We start from the raw sequence: 22686 nt of genomic DNA on the forward strand, positions 1-22686 counted from the left end.
ATATTGGTTTTATTTAAAAAATCATATAATTTTAAGAGAATATTAATATTTACAAAATTTCATAAAAACGCCCCAAAAATCAATTAATCTATTACATAACATAACCTTATATGTGAATTACCGATATAAATGCTCATAAAAATGCTTTTCGAACTGTAAACAGAAAACTGTCTTTATAATAAACAAATTTTTTGATTCAAAATAAATATTTAATTGCTGCCGTCAACTTCTTATGTAAGTGCGTTTAATAAAAATAGTACTTACAGGAAAAGGTATTCTAACCCTTGGTGGTGTAGCAAGAATTGTTCTACGTTGATTATGATATACATTTAGTAATCTTGGTAATTTACTAACTGTGTTTTGAATCGCGTACATGTCTTTTCTTTTCACAAAATTTAATCCTTAGAAAGAACTTACTCGCTGTGCGAAGCAGAGACGAATAATAAATAAGAAGGTCACCGATAAGCAAATTCAGCAAACTGCACGCTTCATGAATTACCGCCTCTAGCGGTCAAACGACCCAACTACACGCACACTTCCTCCGGTACCTTTAGCGGATGAAACGAGAGGGGGAATGTAAATACGTTCGTACCGGAGTTAACCGGAATATGCCGATGCTTAGTGGCGATTTGAAAATGAGCGGTAAAACCATACTGTTATAACAAGAAGTTTCTGTAGACTTGATATTTCCTAGATTTTTCTTCTGTAATTGTGCTTGGGACACGTTTTGGGTACGGTCATATGATCAGATCTCGGCACTTGCTGGGGAAAATCGTTCGAAAATTCAGTCCTGAAAAATCAACATCGATGATAACAAATTTTCTGTTCAGCGAGATAGTGTTGCCTTTGAATTAAGGAATGTACTTAAACAATGATTTTTCTAAATAATTTTAGTTATTTATATATTTATAAAGTCTGTTCCATCCTATAAATATCGGTACAATTATCGTTATAAAAAAACAAGGATCAAACTTTCTGTGCACATGCAAAGTTAATGAAGCTTTGTTTCTAATTTTATAGTTACGCTTAATTTTAGTTACAACGATTAGTAATATGATCTCATTCTATTTTGACATGAAAATAATAATTAATCTTGCAAACGATGTAATGAAAAATTGTATGTTAGGTAGTTTATAAAATTTTAGATAATCATCTTTGCTTCAATTTATTAATTACATTCCCCAGGAAATAAATATTTATTTTTCATTAACAAGTGTTTATAAACTTATACTTTTATTGAGATAATACACATATGAACAAAAACCTTTTTCAGACATACTGATCTACCAAGTAAAAAAAAAGCTTTTTATAGCATATTCTTTTCTTGTTGTCTTTCTTGACCGGTGAGGTAGAACATTGAATAAATAATTTGTACCATAGAAAAATTACTAAAATTACATAAGATAGTAAATAAGTAATATAAAAAATATATACAATACATCTATATTTCTATGTAGAAACACACACATATTTGTAAGTACGAACTGTCATTCAACGTATAACACACATACAAATCAACACATTAGTCTTTATAGCTCACTATTAAAAAGTTGCTTTGCTTCTGTAAGAAACAATTAATCCCTGAGTTTCATCTCCAATACATGCTCACTTCTTACATGCCTTTGACAAAATCAGTTCCATGTGTAAATAAATAAGAATTCATTCACAACAACATTCGCATGAAGCTAGCAACAGCAAAATTGTGACATTCCCAACAACTATTCTTTTAAATATAATACAATCGATGTTAAAAATTGCATGGGGTCGCTTTTGGTTATAATTACGTAATAAATAATTAAATTGATTATTCTATGTTCATTCGATAGGTATCACCCAAGGGTGATCCGGTATAATACCATATTGTATATCAGATAAATGTTTAAGAAACATTTTGTAAACAGGATTAGAGTGCTCCGTCGTTGGTATATGCAATGGTTGTCCAACATATTCTATGTGAGATACAGGACTAATTACGCAAGCTGTTCCTGCTCCAAATATTTCCAACAACTAAAATAAAATTATAATTTCTATGAAGCTAAAACGAATTTTAAATAAAGAATACTTAAGATAAGATATCTTACTCTCTTTTCTGAAAGTAACTGACAAACTTCATTCATACAAAATTTCCTTTCACTGACTTTAAATTGATTCCATTCTCTGGCTAATGCTAAAATAGAATTTCTTGTAATACCAGGAAGAATTAAATCACTTGTTAAAGGTGGTGTTATTAATTCTTTTTCTGAAATTATAACATATTTATAAAAGTAATATGAAATTATATGGTAAAACTATATAGATATGGAACAAGCAATTAAATGAAAAATGTAAAATAATGCTCACCACCATCATCATTTATAAAGAACATGAAAATGTTCATAGTCCCGGCCTCAGTTACTTCATTATCTTCTCCATGAAGCCATAATACTTGTTGCAAACCCTTCTCTATAGCTTCTTTTTGTACATATATAGTAGGCCCATAATTGCTACCTACTTTGTAGCTACCACAACCGCCTGGCCATGCTCTTGTATATTGGGGATCAGCCAGTAAAGAAATGCCAGTATTTTCTTTTGTTTTGTTAAAATAAGAGCCAACAGGTGACAAAATAATATAGAGCAAAGCAGATTCTGAAGATGCAACACCGAGTGTGGGCTATATAAAGATGTAAAAATTTAAAAGTAATTATGATATATATACATAATGTTCTTTTTATATTCTTGGTTAACGGTTGAATATTCTCATTGATATTTACATTAAATATCTTTTGTACAAAAATATTAACTATTTATGATTATTTCTTCATCTAGATGACTTCTTCTAATAAAAATGTTGCATCATCTGTAAATAACGATGCATACACATCTTTCAAAGTACAATTTATAAATACATTTTTATTCGAAATTTTACATCAATGTAGTTAGAATGAAGTACTATTATATGCTAATATTACTCATATTTGGAAAAAGATACACCTCTATTCATCCATATTAAATATAGAGGTAATGGCATAAAGATATGATATATACTTCATTGAACATTTAAGGCTTTGTATATTAATTTTTATCTTCTTAACTTTTAATCACTAGTTCTTGTTCTTTTCTACAATACAATGTCTAACTGTATCTTATAGTCCTACTCCAACAAAAGAGCATTAAACACTACTTTATCGTGTATTATCATTAAGTATTGTGAAATATATTGCTTACTTTATATGTATCTGTTTTTATGACGTCTGTGACATCAATGACATGATTATTATTCATATCGTTCAATTGATTAACATTCTTTATCTTTAAGATAAGACGTTATATTAGAATTTTTCTTTTAGGATGCACATACTTACATCTATTCCTATAAGTGTTGGGCGTATATATAGACTAGAAGCAGTAGAATGAGGTACCCATTCTTGATCAATACTAATTAATCTACAGCAACATTTAATTAATTCTTCTCCTACGAATGTGGGCAAGCCAATCCTCGTTGCTGAATTGTTCATCCGTTCCATATTTAGTTCTGGTCGAAATATTCTTATCTTCCCATCTACTCCTCTATAAGCTTTTAGACCTTCAAACAACTGAAATAACACATACAGTACACCGGTAAATGCTGTTACATAATAGAAATGAATAAGAAACTTTATGAAATATAAGTTGTATTTACCTCTACAGCATAGTGAAGAACTTTTGATGCTGGATGGAGAACTAACTTTTCAAGAGGTGTAATTTCTGGTATTTGCCATCCTCCTAATGTTTCATGATAAAATATTTTTAACATGTGATCTGTAAAATATTTACCAAATGCTAAAGCACTGACATCTGGCTTTGGTTGTAATTGGTCTGGTCCTGCAAGACGGACTGTTAGATCTGCATACTACAAAATATAGTATTTATAAATTTCAGTTAAAATAATCATTTCAAAAAATTATTGAAATATCTTTTAATAAAGCATACCTTAAAAGATCGTTCTGGTTGTATTACTTTTTTATCTCTAATTTGTAAAGATGATGAATTTCGTTTGATATTAAATTGAAATTGATTCAGGATGCCCCCACAAGATAAAATCTGTATAAAATATTGTGGTGTTTTAATAATTCTAATATATAATATATAATACATCTTTCACTAATACGCTTATTACAGAATCAACATACACATAAAATAGAAATAAATATATGGTTGCAGTATTATATAAGTTCAGTCAATGTTTATGCGGGACAAAGTAACTTTTTTGAATTTAAAAGGTATTGAATCGAAGATAATAGGAATTGAATTTAAAAGGTATATAGTGCTTAAATTTTGTATTAGCCCAATATGAAAATACAATCATTTCGAATATGTGTTAGAAATTGTACAGAAATCTTGATTCATATCGGTATTATAAAATATTTGGTTATGTTCAGCGACTGACATGACAAAATAAGACAAACTAATATGATAAAATAGTAAAATTCGCGAAGACTCTATCAATATACCCATTACGGTGATTTTTATCTTAGTTTGAAAATTATATATAAGAATTAGGATTTATCGAATTAATCGTTTTATCTCAGTATGATTTCTTTTTCTTCTTCTTTCTTCTCTTTTTCTCTCGAAAGTCATTTCTAATAAAAATGTATTCTCGAACACGTGTTACACGCGCTGAATGTCATATTGAACATTGAACTTGCAAGACGCGCGTCAATATCACAAGTTTATAAAATTTTATTTCATAAAAATTTTTTGCAGTTGTCAACATTATCGTGTGAAGCTACTGCATTAAAATTGCATAATCTGCGAGGTTTAAAAAATGAAAAACATAATTTACAAAGATAACACTTTGCGTGTAAAATACATTGAAGCTTATTAAAATAAGATTATACTCGCTAATTATATCTAGCGTTATTTTAATATTCTATTCTAAATAAATTATTACTACATAATCGTTTGCAATAAAATTACTGTATTAATTTAAAATCTTTAACTTCTACTTCTTACAAATAACTCATCATTTGTACATTGTATAAATTATATATTTTAATTTTTGCTCGAAATTTTCATTGTTACTTTTAACTTTGACAATAAAAAAATAAATAGGACAAAAATTATTGGTAACGTTTGGAAAGCTTCTACATCTTATTCCTAGACAATTTCTGTATGCGTATGAGAATCTTGCATCATCACGGATACTCAGAGATAATTATGAAGATTTCATGAAAAGTTTAGACCGAGTAAACAACCAAATCTTATAAGAGATACAGTAATTTTTACATCAGAATTTCGTATTCTACATTTTAATTAATATTAGTATTTATAAATATGCAATATTTGAGTGCTTCTAACATTAGATTTTCGAAACAATCGTGAAAAATATAATTTACCTGACGTCGCAATTGAACCATAGTAATTGAATAGTGATGAATAATCACAAAATGTTTAATCTTTCAGAAGAACCCTTAGCGCACTAGATTCCTTATGCCGTATATTACGAATGCAATTACCTAAATAAACACTTCGTAAAACGGGTTTAAGGTAATTTTACTTGTTATTGCTTTTGAAAAAAAAAAAAAAGGAAACCAAAAAGAGGAAATTAGAAAAGAAAAAAATGGAAAAAAAAAGTGAAATCGAACAGGGTCGCAGGTGATTTAAAATATTCACTATTAAAAGCGTATTATTACAACTGCTATATAATGAGTTCGTTATTATACACTTGTATTCACTTCTTTACGCATTCTTGAAGAATGTCTTTGCATTAACCAACGGTTAATATTTTACTTATTAGCGGACAAGAGGCGTGACAGACAGAAAGAAGCAAAGAACCCCCTCTCTACGTCCGAAAATAAAAGAGTGGGGAATTTGTCGATTTAGTATAACATGTATGTATACACATTGTGATATATACAGTGTTCAGGAAACGTATATTTAATTCCATTTAACTAGTGTAATATAGTTGTTTCTTTAATTTTCTCGAATTGCCCAATTTTGTTTATAAGCATGTACGTTCATCGCAGCAATATTCACGTTGATTGTGATCAAGTACAAGTGAAGATAGACGTTATTAATTAATTTTTATCTATTAGGGTTTGAACATCTTCAGTAGCAGAAAACATAATTATACAAATTTTGCAGTAAACTTTAATCAGAATGTAAAATAAATGTAAAGTTTAGTTCAAAGGCGTGAAGAAAGCTAATTTGTAGCGGCAATAAAAGTATTAGTGACAAGAACACCCTGTACGTAAAAGATGAAACTTACGAGTATTGTATGATTGGGAAAGGGGAGGAAAAATTCTAACGGGATTCACAACGAGTGGGGGCAGGGAATTAAAAACAAGTTGATAATATGGTTTGTTCGAGCGATAAGAAAGGACAGCAAGCACGTTGTTAAGAATATCGAACGCTTCTCGGTTCTCAAATATATAGAAGAATTATAAATATTTACTATTTACTATTATTGCAGCAAATTATTATCCTCATCCTGTGTACTAATAGTAAATATTTACTATATTTACTATATTTACTATATTCACTATTAGTACACAGAATGAGAATTAAAGTAATAATTCTGACTTGTCGCTATACCTTTAATTACAAAAGTATTTTCTTACATTTACGATTCTTGTGCAAGAGAAACGCGTAAATGCGCTACCTTCTTTTGCAAAATTGATAAGAGAATCGATCTACCATTGGAATAAAATGTCAACGACAATTTGGTAAATACTCAGGATGAAATCTTCCAGTTTTATTCGTGTCTTCTTTTTGATATTAATAGCGTGTAAATGTAATAAGTAACATATATCATATCAAGCACGTGACAACACTGAGAACTGTTTTATATTATAGTGAATAAGTGTAAACACGAGGAAGATAGTTGTAAGTACAATATTCTGTAAGATGATCTGGTAATTTCACGTAAATAGGGTGATATCGTTGAATTTTTAGAATTATCTTTTCTAATACTATTCCCGCTTTATCGTTTCCAGTTTAGTTTACGTATTATGATTAACGTAATCTCTAACTTGCAATTTACATTTACAAATGATTTAGAAATTCCTCCATATATCTATCGCATTTTTATTATATTTATCCACTCAATTATTCTAGAAACGAACGAATCTGGACTTTTATTTCATCAAATGAACATTCTTCAATTATTATCCATTCTTTAGATTCTATTTTCAGATATTAGTCTATCGAAAGCAATCGTTTCTTTGCAATCAATACAAAAATGCGTTAAAAATCACGAAGGATTCGAGAGATTAGGTTAACCGCAGATTAAAAAGACATATCGTTTCAACGCAACTCTGAAATTAGCTGTGAAAAATAATAGTATCTCCACGTCGTGGCTTCTTGTATGCTTTTGCATCTTTTACTTTTGCAATCAATACCTTCTGCATCATACCACGATAACGAAACTGGTAACGAAAATAAACATTTCATCGCATTTACGTCTATGTATATATACGTATAATCCTGTGCCCATTACGTTTACTGTTTCAGATATTGTGCAAGAATACGAAACGTATGTCTACATATTTACAAAACAAGACATAGTAGACCTCGAGTGTTTTTGACAACAAGTTGTAGGCTCGTCCGACATTTGCGGACGAAGTATCGAATTAAAAGTGACAAAATAATAGAAAACACTGCCTTCATATATTAGGAATTCTTATTATAATCTCCCTTTATAAATAGTCTTTACATAGAATACATAAGGGTAAAAAAGAGGAAAAGTAATCTTCGCTCTTTTCGTTTTGAACAGAATTTGAAAACTTGAATCAGTGAAGCCTTAGATATGAGTAGCCGTCGAGCTGCTGCAGACAAAGTTACGATCAAAGCTACGGATAATGTTTTTTTTTTTTTTTTTATTTGGAAGAATTTTACAACCAATTCTCATCGAGAATTATAAGTAAATTACTATGGCATGTTACTATGTCGTGTTTAATAAATGTTTATCGTATGTTTGGTTCTAGTTGAATTTAATGGTTAAATTTAAAGGGTATGTCCTTTTAGCCTGCGGATCTGATCCGTCGTGTCAAGTAATTGAGCAACTAGTGGGTTTTGGTGGTTGTTAAATCCTATGTTATATCCATTACTGAATTTGGATATTTCTTCTTTGACTGTGGGTATCTTGAGGTCACGATGTATTGTTTCATTGGTAACGTACCAAGGTGCATCTATTAAAGATCTTCGAGTTTTCGATTGGAATCGTTGAAGAATTTCTATGTTGGAATTACTTGCTGTTCGCCATAGTTGGATCCCATAGATCCAAACAGGTTTTAATATGGCCTTATATAGCATTATTTTATTCTGCGCGCTTAAGTTGGAATGTCTGCCAATGACTCAGTAGAATTTTTTAAATTTTGATTTAAGTTGTTTGGATTTATCTATGATATGTCGTTTCCGTGTCATTCTTCTGTCCAGAATCATGCCCAGATATCTGACTGACTCTTTGCTTGGAATTGGAATATTATTTATGGTCGCCTGTGGACAGATTGGTTTTCGAAGCGTGAAGGTTATATGACTGGATTTATTTTCATTTATTTCGAAGCGCCATTTGTGGAACCACTTTTCCATAGAGTCGAGATCTCGCTGGAGAGTAGAGGAGGCAATTATCGGGTCTGAGTGGGATGCTAATAAAGCTGTATCATCCGCAAATGTCGCTGTGGTTATATTAGAATTGGTAAATCGGCAGTGTAGATGGTGAACAGCAGAGGTCCGAGGACACTGCCTTGGGGTATGCCAGCTTCCATTTTGAAATGTTGCCGTTATAGCGTTATATAAGTATTGGGTGTGTATAAGGACACGAGATAAGCTTCGTTAAGGACGAGTTTTAGTTAGGAAAGTGAGAGAAATAGACTTCGCCGTTAATTGGTTATTTGCCAGGTTGGTGGGTGAGGAAGGGTGCTAACCGCCCCCGAGAGAAAGTTGCTAGTGGGAAGCATCATACGCGAGAAAAACCAAATTTCCCATGTCAACTCGTAGTGGACAATAAACTATAGAAAACAATTCAGTAAAAAGATATTTGTTCGATCTGAAGGATCTTAACTAGAAAATCCCTGAGATTTATAGAGGGTCCTTAAGACTATTGAGGGTACGCAGTAAGGATGTGTAACGATAAACACTTATTAAACACGACATAGTACGCCAGAATAATTTACTTATAATTCTCAATGAGAATTGATTGTAAAATTCTTAAAAAAAAGGATGTGTATACATCTGACTGCCATCTCATCCGCGGTGCGTGGCCTGGTTTAGATAGAGAGTCACCAGACGTGACATAAGGAGAGGTCCATATTACTATACCCTTGAATATACATTAAGTTGTGGGTTACAAGATCTAGGAGCAAAGAAACTAATAGATAGATTTTTATTTATGTTCCTTGTAAATCAACAGCAAAAAACGTAAGCTAGATACAGTTAAAGAAAATTTAGACACTAGTCAGAACGAACTGTCAACAAACCATGTTACCACTTATAACAGATTCGAAATATTAGAATCTACAGATGATTCTATGAATGTAGTTGAAACATTAACAAACCAATATACGTAAGAAATTCCCCCTCCCCCGCCAATCTTCATCGATGATGTCATCGACATTCAAACAATGATAAAGTCTATCGAGAAAGATATTAACAAAGAGGATTACAAACTAAAAATTAAAAATGATCAGGTTAAAATTCTGCCGACTAATCCAGACTCCTATAAAAAACTAACAAAGTTGCTAAAAACCCTGAACGCAAATTTCTGTAGCGCACAACCTACAAGACCTTGTATAAAAATAAGTACCCTAAACCCAGAGTTAAGGACCTAACCAATCAAGTACTCAGTCCACAAAAATTCTCTATTCCTCCAACTTCCTATGTATACGTAGTTCAAGGAAATCAAAGCAGACGGAAAATCTATAGTGATCATTCACAAAATAGTGTTTCCAGTTCACAAAACACGGATAACTTCAATAGGCTTGAAAAATTAGTCGCGAAACAAACAGAGCAAATTAATAACTTGCTATCATCGCTTACAATCATCGTGAATAAATTAACACGCTCCGATATAAATATAACACTAATACGCATAGCTCTTTGGAATGCTAACGGTCTAGCTGAGCATAAATACGAACTAGAACTCTTCTTAAAACAACAAGAAATTGACGTAATGCTTATATCTGAAACTCACTTCACCAATAAAAATTACCTGAAAATAAATGGTTACAACTTTTACCATACTCAACGTCCCAGTGGAAAGGCCCACGGCGGCACCGGAATTATCATCAAGACCAGCATAAAATACTGTGAACTTACATCATTCCAGAAGGACTACCTTCAAGCTACAAACGTAGCGATAGAAGATTGGCATGATCTAATCACCGCATCAGCAATACATTGTCCTCCTAGACATTCTATTTCCAAAGAAGACTTCGATAACTTGCTCGAAAACCTAGGCAATAGATTCATAACTGGAGGAGATTATAACGCTACCCAACGGGGCAGCAGACTTATCGCAATAAGAGGCAAAAATCTTTTGAAAAGCATAAACACCAAGAGACTTAATTATCTCAGTATAAACGAACCCACTTACTGACCCACTGGCAAACTACCAGACTTATTAGACTTCTTTATAACTAAAAACATTTCGCCAAGATATGTCCAAATCAACTCTTCCGTGGAATTCTCTTCAGATCATTCATCCGTTATAGCGACAATTAACTCAACAATTATTGAAAATCAACCTAATGGCTTTATTCATAACCAACTCACCAACTGGCAGCTCTTTAGGGACGTTTTCGATCATTCAACATCAGCCCTAATATCCATAAAAACAAATGAAGATATAGAAGCAGCCACGGAATATTTACCTACTAAGAGTTTCGTCATGAATACCCCCATCACATATTAAAAGAAATTATAGAAAAACGCAGACTTAGAAGAGTATGGCAAAGTCATAAAACACTTGACGACAAGCGTAAGCTAAATAACGCAACGAAAAAACTAACTAAAACCTTTAAAAATTATAAAAATGACTGTTTTCAAAAATATCTTGCTAATTTGTCTCCCATAGCTGACTCCAACTACTCACTATGGAAGGCATCCAGGAAATTCATTCATCCTCCGCAAATAATCCCTTCAATTCGGCGTCCGCAAGGTGGATGGGCACGTAGCCCTATGCAAAAAGCCAACTTGTTTGCAAGTCACTTAACTAACGTTTTCAAACCATATTCCTCCACTATTGCAGCGGAAATAACTGAATACTTGCACTCTCCCTTCCAGATGTCTCCTCCTTTCTCATCTCTGGAAGTCATAGAATTAATCCGTCGTCTAAATCCCAGAAAAGCATCGGGGCATGAACTGATAAGTAACAAATCTATTAAGGGGCTTCCCATAAAAGGGATTGCACTCACTACTTCTATTTTTAATGCAATTCTTCGCCTTGAATACTATCCTAAGTCTTGGAAAATATCATTGATTATTCTTATCCCTAGACCTGGAAAACCAATACATGAAACTAGCTCTTATCGTCCAATTAGTCTTCTACCTACTTTGTCCAAATTATTAAATTATTAAACGAAATTATTATTAAACGAAACGACTCCTTCGACCCCTAGAGGATTTGAAAACGATGCCGGATCATCAATTCGGTTTTCGAAAGCTACATTCTACGATAGACCAAATTCATCGTTTAATCCATAAAATCAGCCAAGATTTAGAAAAGAAAAAATATTGCTCTGCGGTATTCCTGGACATTCAGCAGGCGTTGGACAAGGTGTGGCATGAAGGACTTTTGTTCAAACTAAAAAAAATCCTACATCTTAAAATCATATCTAACCAATAGGCTGTTCATGATTAAATACTTATATAACGCTATAACGGCAACATTTCCAATGGAAGCTGGCATACCCCAAGGCAGTGTCCTCGGACCTCTGCTGTTCACCATCTACACTGCCGATTTACCAATTCTAATATAACCACAGCGACATTTGCGAATGATACAGCTTTATTAGCATCCCACTCAGATCCGATAATTGCCTCCTCTACTCTCCAGCGAGATCTCGACTCTATGGAAAAGTGGTTCCACAAATGGCGCTTCGAAATAAATGAAAATAAATCCAGTCATATAACCTTCACGCTTCGAAAACCAATCTGTCCACAGGCGACCATAAATAATATTCCAATTCCAAGCAAAGAGTCAGTCAGATATCTGGGCATGATTCTGGACAGAAGAATGACACGGAAACGACATATCATAGATAAATCCAAACAACTTAAATCAAAATTTAAAAAATTCTACTGAGTCATTGGCAGACATTCCAACTTAAGCGCGCAGAATAAAATAATGCTATATAAGGCCATATTAAAACCTGTTTGGATCTATGGGATCCAACTATGGCGAACAGCAAGTAATTCCAACATAGAAATTCTTCAACGATTCCAATCGAAAACTCGAAGATCTTTAATAGATGCACCTTGGTACGTTACCAATGAAACAATACATCGTGACCTCAAGATACCCACAGTCAAAGAAGAAATATCCAAATTCAGTAATGGATATAACATAGGATTTAACAACCACCAAAACCCACTAGTTGCTCAATTACTTGACACGACGGATCAGATCCGCAGGCTAAAAGGACATACCCTTTAAATTTAACCATTAAATTCAACTAGAACCAAACATACGATAAACATTTATTAAACACGACATAGTACCATGCCATAATAATTTACTTATAATTCTCAATGAGAATTGGTTGTAAAATTCTTACAAATAAAAAAAAAAAAAAAAGAAAGAAAACAATGTTCCTTGTAGCCTTTCGCTAAAACTATAAGGTTAACTTTTTTGGTAATGTCCTTTTGCTATAAATATATGAACGTGCTCCCTATTTTTCCATTGTATTGTAACACTAAGAGAGTAAGGATTTGGATCAGCATAAACTTATACTTATACCTTTATTTATTTCAATATATTTTTCTATTACAAATTCATCCACTCGTTCTTCTATCAATCATTATGAGATTAGATTCTGCTCGATTTATCCAATGGCTTGGTATATGGTCAACCCTTTAATAAATTATAACAATTGCATAGAATGTTTAATAAGTCTGTCCTACTGAGAAATCCTTTTCACCATCACCACAATAGCTGTTCGACGATTACGCGTACTTTGATTACGACGCGTTTTCTAATTAAGTCGACGTTGATGTATTTGTAAGGAAGCCATTATTAACAAGATTAGATTGAACAATTGATCAAGTTTACGGAAAAAAGTTAATAAGAAATAGCGATAGTAATAATAAACTTACAATTAGATTTATATTTACGTTGAACGTTCATTGATCTTGCCTGTTCTGTTTCTTTATCGTGAATATGAATTGCTTCAAGAAGTAGTAGATTTTGTTGATTCTTGTGGATTCTCTTATAAGTTTCGTTGAAAGCATGAGATCGAAATATGTACATGTTTGATCGAGGGACACTTTACAAGAGCATTGTGCTCTTGATCAACAATCCCTCGTTTGGATAATAATTTTAATTATTAAAATATTATTAAATAAGTGCATTTTAAACGAAACTCAAATTTCATTGGTTAATTTAAGGAATACATTTTTAATTTATTGGTATAAAGTAGACGACTATCTTTTTTTCAAGTTCAATAATTTACAAATTATCAAAGAAATATTAGCATTGCAAAGATGTTGGTTTAACTTACAGTCTATTGAAGTATATAGTTATTTAAATATATATATATATATATGATAAATAATTAATATAAATATACAAAGCGGAAAGTTTACATAAGACAACTTGTGTAATTATTTATCTCATATATATATATATATATTTAAATAACTATATACTTCAATAGACTGTAGGTCAAACCAACATCTTTGCAATGCTAATATTTCTTTGATAATTTGTAAATTATTGAACTTGAAAACAAGATAGTCGTCTACTTTATACCAACAAATTAAAAATGTATTTCTTAAATTAACCAATGAAATTTGAGTTTTGTTTAAAATACACTTATTTAATAATATTTTTGATACTTGTTTGTAGAGAATTAAACAATGCATCGAATGATTTATAAAACATGTATAGTTCCATTAAAGAAAATAAAAGTGACCTTGCAATTTTTCAAATGCTCCCACTTTCGAAAAAGACAAGTGCATTAAATAATGCATCACTCGAAACCATTAAATTTTATCTAACGAAATTTTTTTCTATTTTCTACCATTTTAACACTACAACTTGTTCCAGCTGCATGGGACACTCTGTACAGAGTAAGATTTTATCATTGAGTTAATTAATTCTAGTAACAGATTAAAGTTGAAATTTCAAACGTATTTAAATATTCTTGTTTCACTTTACAAACATTTTGTGTATGTATATATATATACACATACCTATACATCTATGAACGTTTATTCATTTAATTTAAATTTCCCTCCTTAGTGTATATTGCATTTCTTAAAGTGATGCATCGTCTAGTAATTCTATATTCACAGATCTGTATAGAGGTGCAACGAGAGATGTGAATAAAAAGAGTCTACTTGAATTTATTCAGAATTATTATATGTACAGGTGTGTGCTATAATTATTTGATATTTAATATCTCAAATAGCCGCAGCAAACTAAGGTTGTCAATTTTAAATTGCTTTCGTTTAAAGTGTCTCTTCTTCGAATTGTACCGCCATTCGTCGAATGACGTATGTACGTCACACTAAACACGCCTTTAATCGCATTTGATACCTTGTCGATAGATAGACGAGTCATATTATGATGAGAATTGCGATTTAAAAGTGACCGTTTCTTCTTCAACTTTTATCTTTTTTAAAAAAGTCGCAATACGTCGTAAAAGGGAACGCGTTAAGTGCGCGAAATTGCGCGCTAAAATGAGTCTTAATATAACAAAGTTATTTTCAAGGAAGAAAACTGGTCCGGTTGATACAGTCGCTGAGATTGGTTTACCTACTAACGTTTCTCATAAATTTCATGTGAGTAAAAATGCCGAGACTGGACAATTGGAAGGTCTTCCCGAATCTTGGATTCGTCTGTTGAATACGCAAATATCAAAATCAGAACAGGATGAAAACCCTGCTGCAGCTTTACAAGCCATTAAATATTATAATTATTCTATGAAACGAAAACCAGAGGAAAAAGTATTTAAACCTTTTGTTACGGAAGATTTGATCGAGGAAGAGTCTCAAGAAATTGATAAAATTTTGTCGAAGAAACGTCACTCTGAAGATTCTGATGGATCGAGCTCTGCAAGTTCTACGGATAGTCAAGTGCAAAGGTTACCTGAACTTCCACCAAAAGTGAATAAGATTCCAAAACCCACACCACGAATATATCCTGATAGGGTTGAGAAAACTCTTACTGAGATTCTTGAAGATTTAAATACATATCAAATTGAAGATGATCAGTTGCCTGAGAATGGAAGTGAACAAAATAAAGCAGAAGAGAGTCCCATTTTGCGAAGGAAGACAGAATGTTCAACAGTAAAGCTTAATGATGAAGAGATTTTTGAAGAACTTCGAGCTATCTGCCACGATGGAGATCCAAATCTTCGTTTTGAAAAAACTAAAGAAGTTGGAGCTGGTGCTTCAGGTACTGTATTCATAGCTAGCGATGTACAAACTGATCAAAAAGTTGCTATAAAAGACATAGATTTATCAAAGCAGCCTAAAAAAGAGCTTATATTGACTGAAATTAAAGTTCTCAAAGAATTTCAACATCCAAATCTGGTTAATTTCTTGGATGCATACCTTTTAAATGAACATCTCTGGGTTATTATGGAACTATTAGAAGGTGGGCCACTTACAGATGTTGTTACTGAAACTATAATGAAAGAAGCACAAATTGCAGCAGTTTGTAGAGAAGTTCTAAATGCAATTAGTTTTTTACATACAAGAGGAATTATTCATAGAGATATCAAATCAGATAATGTACTTCTTGGTATGAACGGTGCTGTGAAAGTTACAGATTTTGGTTTTTGTGCTAATATCGATGGTGACGAAAAACGTCAAACTATGGTCGGTACTCCATACTGGATGGCACCAGAAGTAGTGACCAGAAAACAATATGGTAAAAAAGTAGATATTTGGTCTTTAGGTATTATGGCTATTGAAATGATAGAAGGCGAACCACCTTATATGAAAGAAACACCTTTAAGAGCTTTATATTTAATCGCTGCCATTGGTAAACCTTCTATTCCCAGGTGGGATACTCTAAGTCCGACGTTTCAAAACTTCTTAGAGAGATGTTTGGCAGTTGAAGTCGATGAAAGGGCAACTGCTGATGAATTATTGTCTCATCCATTTTTAGAAAATTGCGCGGAATTAACAAGTCTGATACCCTTAATAAGAACAGCGCAAAGAATTCTTCATAAAGTGTTTCACTAAATAATTTTTCTTTTTTAAGTAGAAATCAAACATCTATTTTTATTTTCAAATACATATATTTAGTTTCTTGAATATATGTGTAGCATTGCATTTATATTATCTATACAATGCAGAAGCATCCTATATACTGCACATAATTTAGATATTTATAGTGCAGTGATTTTATGTATTTTATATATGACCACCTACTATATTTATATCAATGTTACCAAATTTGTAATAGAAATAGTGTAAGTTATAGCAATGAAAAAATTACTAGAAGATCTAAAATTTAATTTTTAAAAAGTAGTTATTCATTTATTGTAATAACTTTTATAATACAATATATGTGATAGATTAATTTCTATTGCTTCGGTCATTGAAAAAGTTATCATTAATATAAATTATTCATGATCATTTCATGTGCAATACCTATTGTGGAAGCTCAATGTCTTTTTTATATTTTCCTTTTTCTTATAAAAAAAAGGTGCAATCTGCCATTAATTTTAAAACACAGTAGGTGCAGGAAGGATACAAGTCAACTTCATTGTGCTAAAAATATATTTCACGTTTTGTATCAGCTTAAGAATCCATTTTACAATTGTTTACATTTTTTATATAGTAAAATATGATTTATGTAATACTTTCATTATATAAAATATTGTACTTAGTTTATTCAAGAACTGAAATCGCTAGATATGTGGAAATAGTATCTGTCAAGGGTATAACAATTTATACTTGACAGTTGTCAAAATACTATAAATAATAATTATTTAGTTATAGTACAAATTTAATTTATAATCTTAATTTAATAATTTTAACAATTGATGTTTCAAATGTACATCATACATTTCGTTTATTATATTTACCATTTACATTTTCTGAATTGCATTCCTCCATTGTTTGAAATTTAATAAATCAAGTTATGCCATACATTTTTAATCAAACAATTCACATACAAAGTGGGTATTGTAGTAAATATTATTTTTTATATTTGATTAATCATTATGTAATTACACAAGAAAGACTGCCTTTGTATTAAAAATTTTGTAGTCCACGTTTTTGAAGAAAATTTGTATCGCAGTAATGAAAAGTTGTACCTTGTGATTCAGTGTTGCAAGCACGTGTATTAATAACCAAGTATTTTAAATAATGTGACATACACACATTTTAAAATGTATTTTTTAAATCTTTTACAAGTTTCAACTAGTTTTATAAGGTTTCACCAAAATGTAATAATGTGCAACATTTAAAGAAATTTTCTACTTATAGTTTAAAATCTAATGCTGTTCAAAGCAGATGCCAAATTTTAGAAAGTGCTATTCTATCATATGAATACTATGAATACTATGAATTGTGTATATAGTATTTTCAGAATATCCTTCATGAAACATATTTGTAACTATACTACAATCAAATATCGTCCATAATTACTTAGTTTAAGATCTGAGCAGTAATATCACTACTGTGATAACCAAAACTGAATCCTGTTGTATTGTATTTCTATATTTAATATTGTCATATTATTTTTTATCTTTTGTGTAATTAAGTATTGCATGTTCAATTTAAATATGATTTAATTTAACTTCAGCTCAGTAATAAACACTGATATAAAATCATATGTATGAATTCAATATGTATGATCACTAAGTCAATTATTTAGTATGTAAAATGATCAATCAAATCAAATGTAAAATAAATTTTATGCTTGACTATATTTATATTAAGATGATAAATCAAAAAATTTGTTAAAAAAGCATTAATGTAAAATTAATTAATCTAGACACAGTCGTAACATTTGTGCCTTATCAAATCAATACATATGGTTCTATGCCAATTGCCTTATAAATACTTTTATCAGTGATAATGCAGCATAAAAAGAATAATAAGATAACTGATAATTGCACAAAATATTTGCAAAATGTTTAATTGTTTTTGAATATTCCATATCTATGTATTATTTTTAAATATATATAAGGAAACATCACATCGTTTTAACAATAAATGGTTTATTTACAAGACATAGTTATAATTTTGTATATACTACTGTCCCCAAGAATTCCTTAGACCACACTGAAGTACTCAATTATACATAATATTCTTAATATTAAAATAAAATTCATTATACATATAAATATATTTACATTATATTTATATAAATTTTTACATATTAATATACATAAAATAATGTAATTTTTATTACGCAGAATAAATATGTATATTTATTATTTTATATGAAAGAAGTAACAACAGTGTGGCCCTTGTTTTATTAGAATAAATATACATACAGAAGTTATCTATTTACTTATGCAAAAGTAAATTACGTGTATCCGAGATATTCTATTTGTAATTAATTTAAATAAATTCATAAGAATTTATATTATTTACTAGTTTTGAGATGGAAAGATCTCTCACTTTCTATCTGTATACCAATTTTTTATCTTTTTCCAATTTTTTACACCATCCTATAATTTTTTATATCGACCATATATTATCCGTCTTATGCCATCATCATGAATGTACGATTCGATAGATTATAGAAATTTACAATTGAATGTAAAATTATTACTTGATATTGCTGAAGATAATGAATAAAGTTAATACGAGTATAATCATATGTTATTATACTATGTTTGTTATAACAATTATTTTTTAAATTTATATGGCTAAGAATAAGATCTCAACCGATTTCTTTAATAAAAAAGTGAAAATTTAATAATTCATGGTTTTGCCATAAAAGAGATAACATATCTTTTGTAGATACATTGCATAAGATTTTTTAACAAGAGTTTTCACTAATTATACAATTTCAAGGAAATGTAGAATACAGCAATAGAAAAATGAATTCATATAATAAACAAAATTATCATATATGAATTCATTTGATATAATGACATTTAATATTGATGACACTGATCTGTTACTTGAATCTCCTATAAATGATTTTAAATATAATTCCCTGTTTACAACTTCCTAAATTAAATTATAAATATTTCAGATCTATTTTTAAACCAATATTTTTAATTCGTGTGGTAGATAAAACTAAAATTTACATTGAAACCTAAATTCTTCAATACACCAATTTTTTCGATAAATTCCCCAGAATTAATGTTTAATTAAAGGTCAGTTCTGTGCGTATCTTAGCGCTCGTAATCTTCCAGCGACGAGAAAACTTGGATCTTCTAACATAGCTTTTAAAACAGCCAAAAAGTCGGCTGCTTGGTCTTCATCAATTGCACGCCTATCATACGATAAAGTTGTTGACATTTTTGTTACTTTTTGTAGCGTGGCATCTGTAAAATGATACGTTATATTTCCTACATTTTTGCGAATATAAAATACATACAATACATATTCTGAAATAATAAAAATATAAATTTCCTTAACACTTTTACCTAGTTCCTCACGACCACTTCCAACTGCAAGTATTGCTGTTTGAGGAGGATTTATGATTGCACTGAATTGTTTAATACCAAACATTCCCAAATTGGATATTCTAAAAAATATTGGAAATATAAAATTTGCAGTTTTATATTTTATATAAATTCATTTATTTACGTGAATGTTCCTCCTTGGAATTCTTCGGGTTTTAATCGACCGTTTCTAGCTTTCTCGGCTAGTTCTTTAATATTTTGCGAAATATCTGCTACACTTTTAGCTGAAGTATCAAAAATAATTGGTGTAATAAGGCCTGTTTCTGTAGCAACAGCGACAGAAATATCCACTCTTGGCATACGAGTTATCTGTTAAAAGATGAAATACTTTATTCTTTGATAATTATTTACGTAATAAATTTCAACCATTGTGTCAAATCGTATACTAACTTGATCGTTTTGATACAACGTATTGATAAACGGGCATTCGATTAGTGCGTGTGCGGTTGCTTTCGTAACGAAATCGTTTATCGAGACTTTAATACCGTCAGCCTTCAGTTCGCTACGTATTTCATTTAGTTTATCAATCTTAATATCGACGAACGCATAAGAATGTGGAATATTACTCTACAAAATTGTTAAGACCTTATTATTATGTTACTTATGAAATATAAATACGAAATTTTGTTGCGTGAATGTATAAAACAACTTATAGTTACTTTTGATTCTCCAAGTCTCTTAGCAATAACACCACGTATATTAGAAACTGGGATATCTTCATATGTGGAAGGACGGCCACTAGGTACATGTGGTTTTGAAGGTATATCACCTGGTTCTTTTCTACCTTTTTCAAGTTTAGGTGCAGCTGCTGTTTGAATATGTACGAACATACATATTAATGCATATTGTATTTTAATATTTTCGTTGTTAGCTTTTGCATACCTGTTTTTGGTGCAACTTTCTTTAAATTATTTGCTTGAATATACGCTAAAACATCACTTTTGAGTAATCGGTTAGGTCGTCCAGTACCTTTGATCGATTGTGCACTTAACCCATATTCCTCCAACAATCGCTTTACTGCTAAACCATAAACTCTAAAAAAGGAATATAATAACAGACAGCACTATTGTGCGCAAATATTTTTGCACCATTGATCATAAGAATATTTTTATACATACTGTCCGCTTGGTACAGGTGTTTTATCCGCAGTCACCGAAGCTGGAGCAGCTTCCGCAGATGGTGCAGTAGCTGCAGATGGTTTTGTAGTTGTCGGGATAACAACATTTTTCCAATCCATTCCCTTTTCTACCATAATGGCAATTAATTGTCCTACTTCCACTTGACTTCCTTCAGGAACCTAATAGGCGAATCTTTAGAAAGATATTTCCAATTTTAAATAAAACACGACTGAATCTATAATAAAAATTATATACAAGGATTTTTGCAAATACGCCTTCATCCTCAATTTCAAAAGTCATAACAGCTTTGTCTGTTTGAATTTCTGCCAGTGCATCTCCTGGTTCTATCTCCTCTCCTTCCTTTTTAAGCCACTTTACAATTGTACCTGTAGTCATAGTTGGCGATAGTGCTGGCATACTGACATTTGTTCTAGAAATAATAATTAAAAAAATGTTTAGCATACGCATTATTAATTACTTCAATGAATACGTACTGGCCAGGAGGTGGTGGAGCTGATGCGCTTGCAGTAGGTGCTGCTGTTGCTGCTGTTGGTGCAGAAGGTGTCGGTGACGGAGCTGCAGGTGTAGCTGAAATACTATCTGGCATTTCCACGGATTTCCAATCTTCGTCTACGTCAACAGTAAGTGCTATTAACGTTCCTACTTTGATATCTTTGGTTCCTTCTTTCACCTAATAAAATATGATATTAAGTTCATTCTTATAAAGAATTTCTAAGTAAAATATAAATATATAGAATTAATTAAACCGAAACTTGGGTGCACGATTCTTACAATTATTTTTGCAAGAACACTCTCGTCGTCAACTTCCATAGTAACGACTGCCTTATCAGTTTGAATATCAGCGAGCGCATCCCCTGGTTCAATTTTTTCGCCTTCCTTTTTGAGCCATTTAACGATAGTACCACTTTCCATAGTAGGTGACAAGGAAGGCATTAAGACTTCCTTTCCTGTGACTAAAAATTAATTAAAAATTGTGATACTGTAAAGAATTATATACTGAACAGCACAAAAACCAACATGGCTTTTAAATTACTATGATAGTTGATTGCATAATCAATCTAAATAATATAAAGAATACATGATTACACGTTGAAGTTAATAAAAAATAGGAGAAATGATTTCATTTAATATCCTCAATATTATGATTTGTATGGTAGTAATTAGTGTTATTTGAAATAAATATTATTCGAGATATATGACCGTAGGTTAACCTCAATTTCATCACGAATAAGAGTGTTAATAAAATATTTCTGAATAAATTGCATACCATCGAGAACCCAACTTGTATGGAAACATAATCGTTGATATTTTAACGGCACAAATATACGAGGTACCAGCCGATTACTATTCTTAATAGATAAAAGTGCAATTCTAGGTATCATCATTTGCGCCATATTTGATACGAAGCAATTAATCTAAGAGTTGTCTAAGTACGCGTATATACACACACGGAGATTGCTTTATAGAGGCAACTTTCGACCTTCACAATGAGAATCTGTCTATCAAAGAATTTATTGGAGGGGGACGTTACCCACTTAATGTTTCTCAGTGATATATCCACTTTCACCTTTTACTAAGTAACTATAAGTATGCATCCTTTATCTCATTTTTTTTAATAGAACGATTTTATATCTTTATCACCTAGTACACAAATATCATATGTTTTAATTTAAATCTCACGCTTATTGGATTATAACGCGAGTAACGTAAAAGATATGGTCATTGTACACGTGGTCGCTTATATAATTGCACTACTTAATAAAATT

General features: G+C 31.0%; 3 protein-coding genes across 5 annotated transcripts; 1 reads left to right on the forward strand and 2 right to left on the reverse strand.

Moving 5' to 3' along the window:
* Nucleotides 1–1427: 1427 nt before the first annotated feature.
* On the reverse strand, nt 1428–5763 carry LOC132911936 (branched-chain-amino-acid aminotransferase, cytosolic). Of its 3 annotated transcripts, none has more exons than XM_060968988.1 (7): nt 5355–5763; nt 3949–4059; nt 3659–3868; nt 3342–3572; nt 2341–2650; nt 2082–2239; nt 1428–2007 (listed from the first exon to the last, which is right to left on the reverse strand). In XM_060968988.1, exons 1-7 carry the CDS (start codon nt 5373–5375, stop codon nt 1816–1818), a joined length of 1233 nt encoding a protein of 410 aa, XP_060824971.1. In that variant the 5' UTR covers nt 5376–5763; the 3' UTR covers nt 1428–1815. The 3 variants fall into 3 exon arrangements, with proteins under 3 accessions (XP_060824971.1, XP_060824987.1, XP_060824980.1); XM_060969004.1 differs by lacking the exon at nt 5355–5763 and adding an exon at nt 4149–4693 and having other exon boundaries at nt 3659–3840; XM_060968997.1 differs by lacking the exon at nt 5355–5763 and adding an exon at nt 4149–4691.
* An 8843-nt stretch (nt 5764–14606) lies between these two features.
* Nucleotides 14607–18366, forward strand: LOC132911904 (serine/threonine-protein kinase PAK 1). The gene has a single exon (XM_060968936.1). The coding sequence runs from the start codon at nt 14857–14859 to the stop codon at nt 16366–16368; it is 1512 nt and encodes a 503-aa protein (XP_060824919.1). The 5' UTR covers nt 14607–14856; the 3' UTR covers nt 16369–18366.
* On the reverse strand, nt 18337–22421 carry LOC132911755 (uncharacterized). The gene is made up of 11 exons (XM_060968653.1): nt 22188–22421; nt 21692–21873; nt 21394–21590; nt 21155–21329; nt 20900–21078; nt 20664–20815; nt 20441–20589; nt 20172–20348; nt 19906–20090; nt 19743–19843; nt 18337–19640 (listed from the first exon to the last, which is right to left on the reverse strand). The coding sequence occupies exons 1-11, from the start codon at nt 22312–22314 to the stop codon at nt 19471–19473; spliced, it is 1794 nt and encodes a 597-aa protein (XP_060824636.1). The 5' UTR covers nt 22315–22421; the 3' UTR covers nt 18337–19470.
* Between the last annotated feature and the right edge of the window lie 265 nt (nt 22422–22686).

Source organism: Bombus pascuorum, chromosome 1, assembly GCF_905332965.1.
Source record: "Bombus pascuorum chromosome 1, iyBomPasc1.1, whole genome shotgun sequence".
Classification (NCBI taxonomy): domain Eukaryota; kingdom Metazoa; phylum Arthropoda; class Insecta; order Hymenoptera; family Apidae; genus Bombus; species Bombus pascuorum.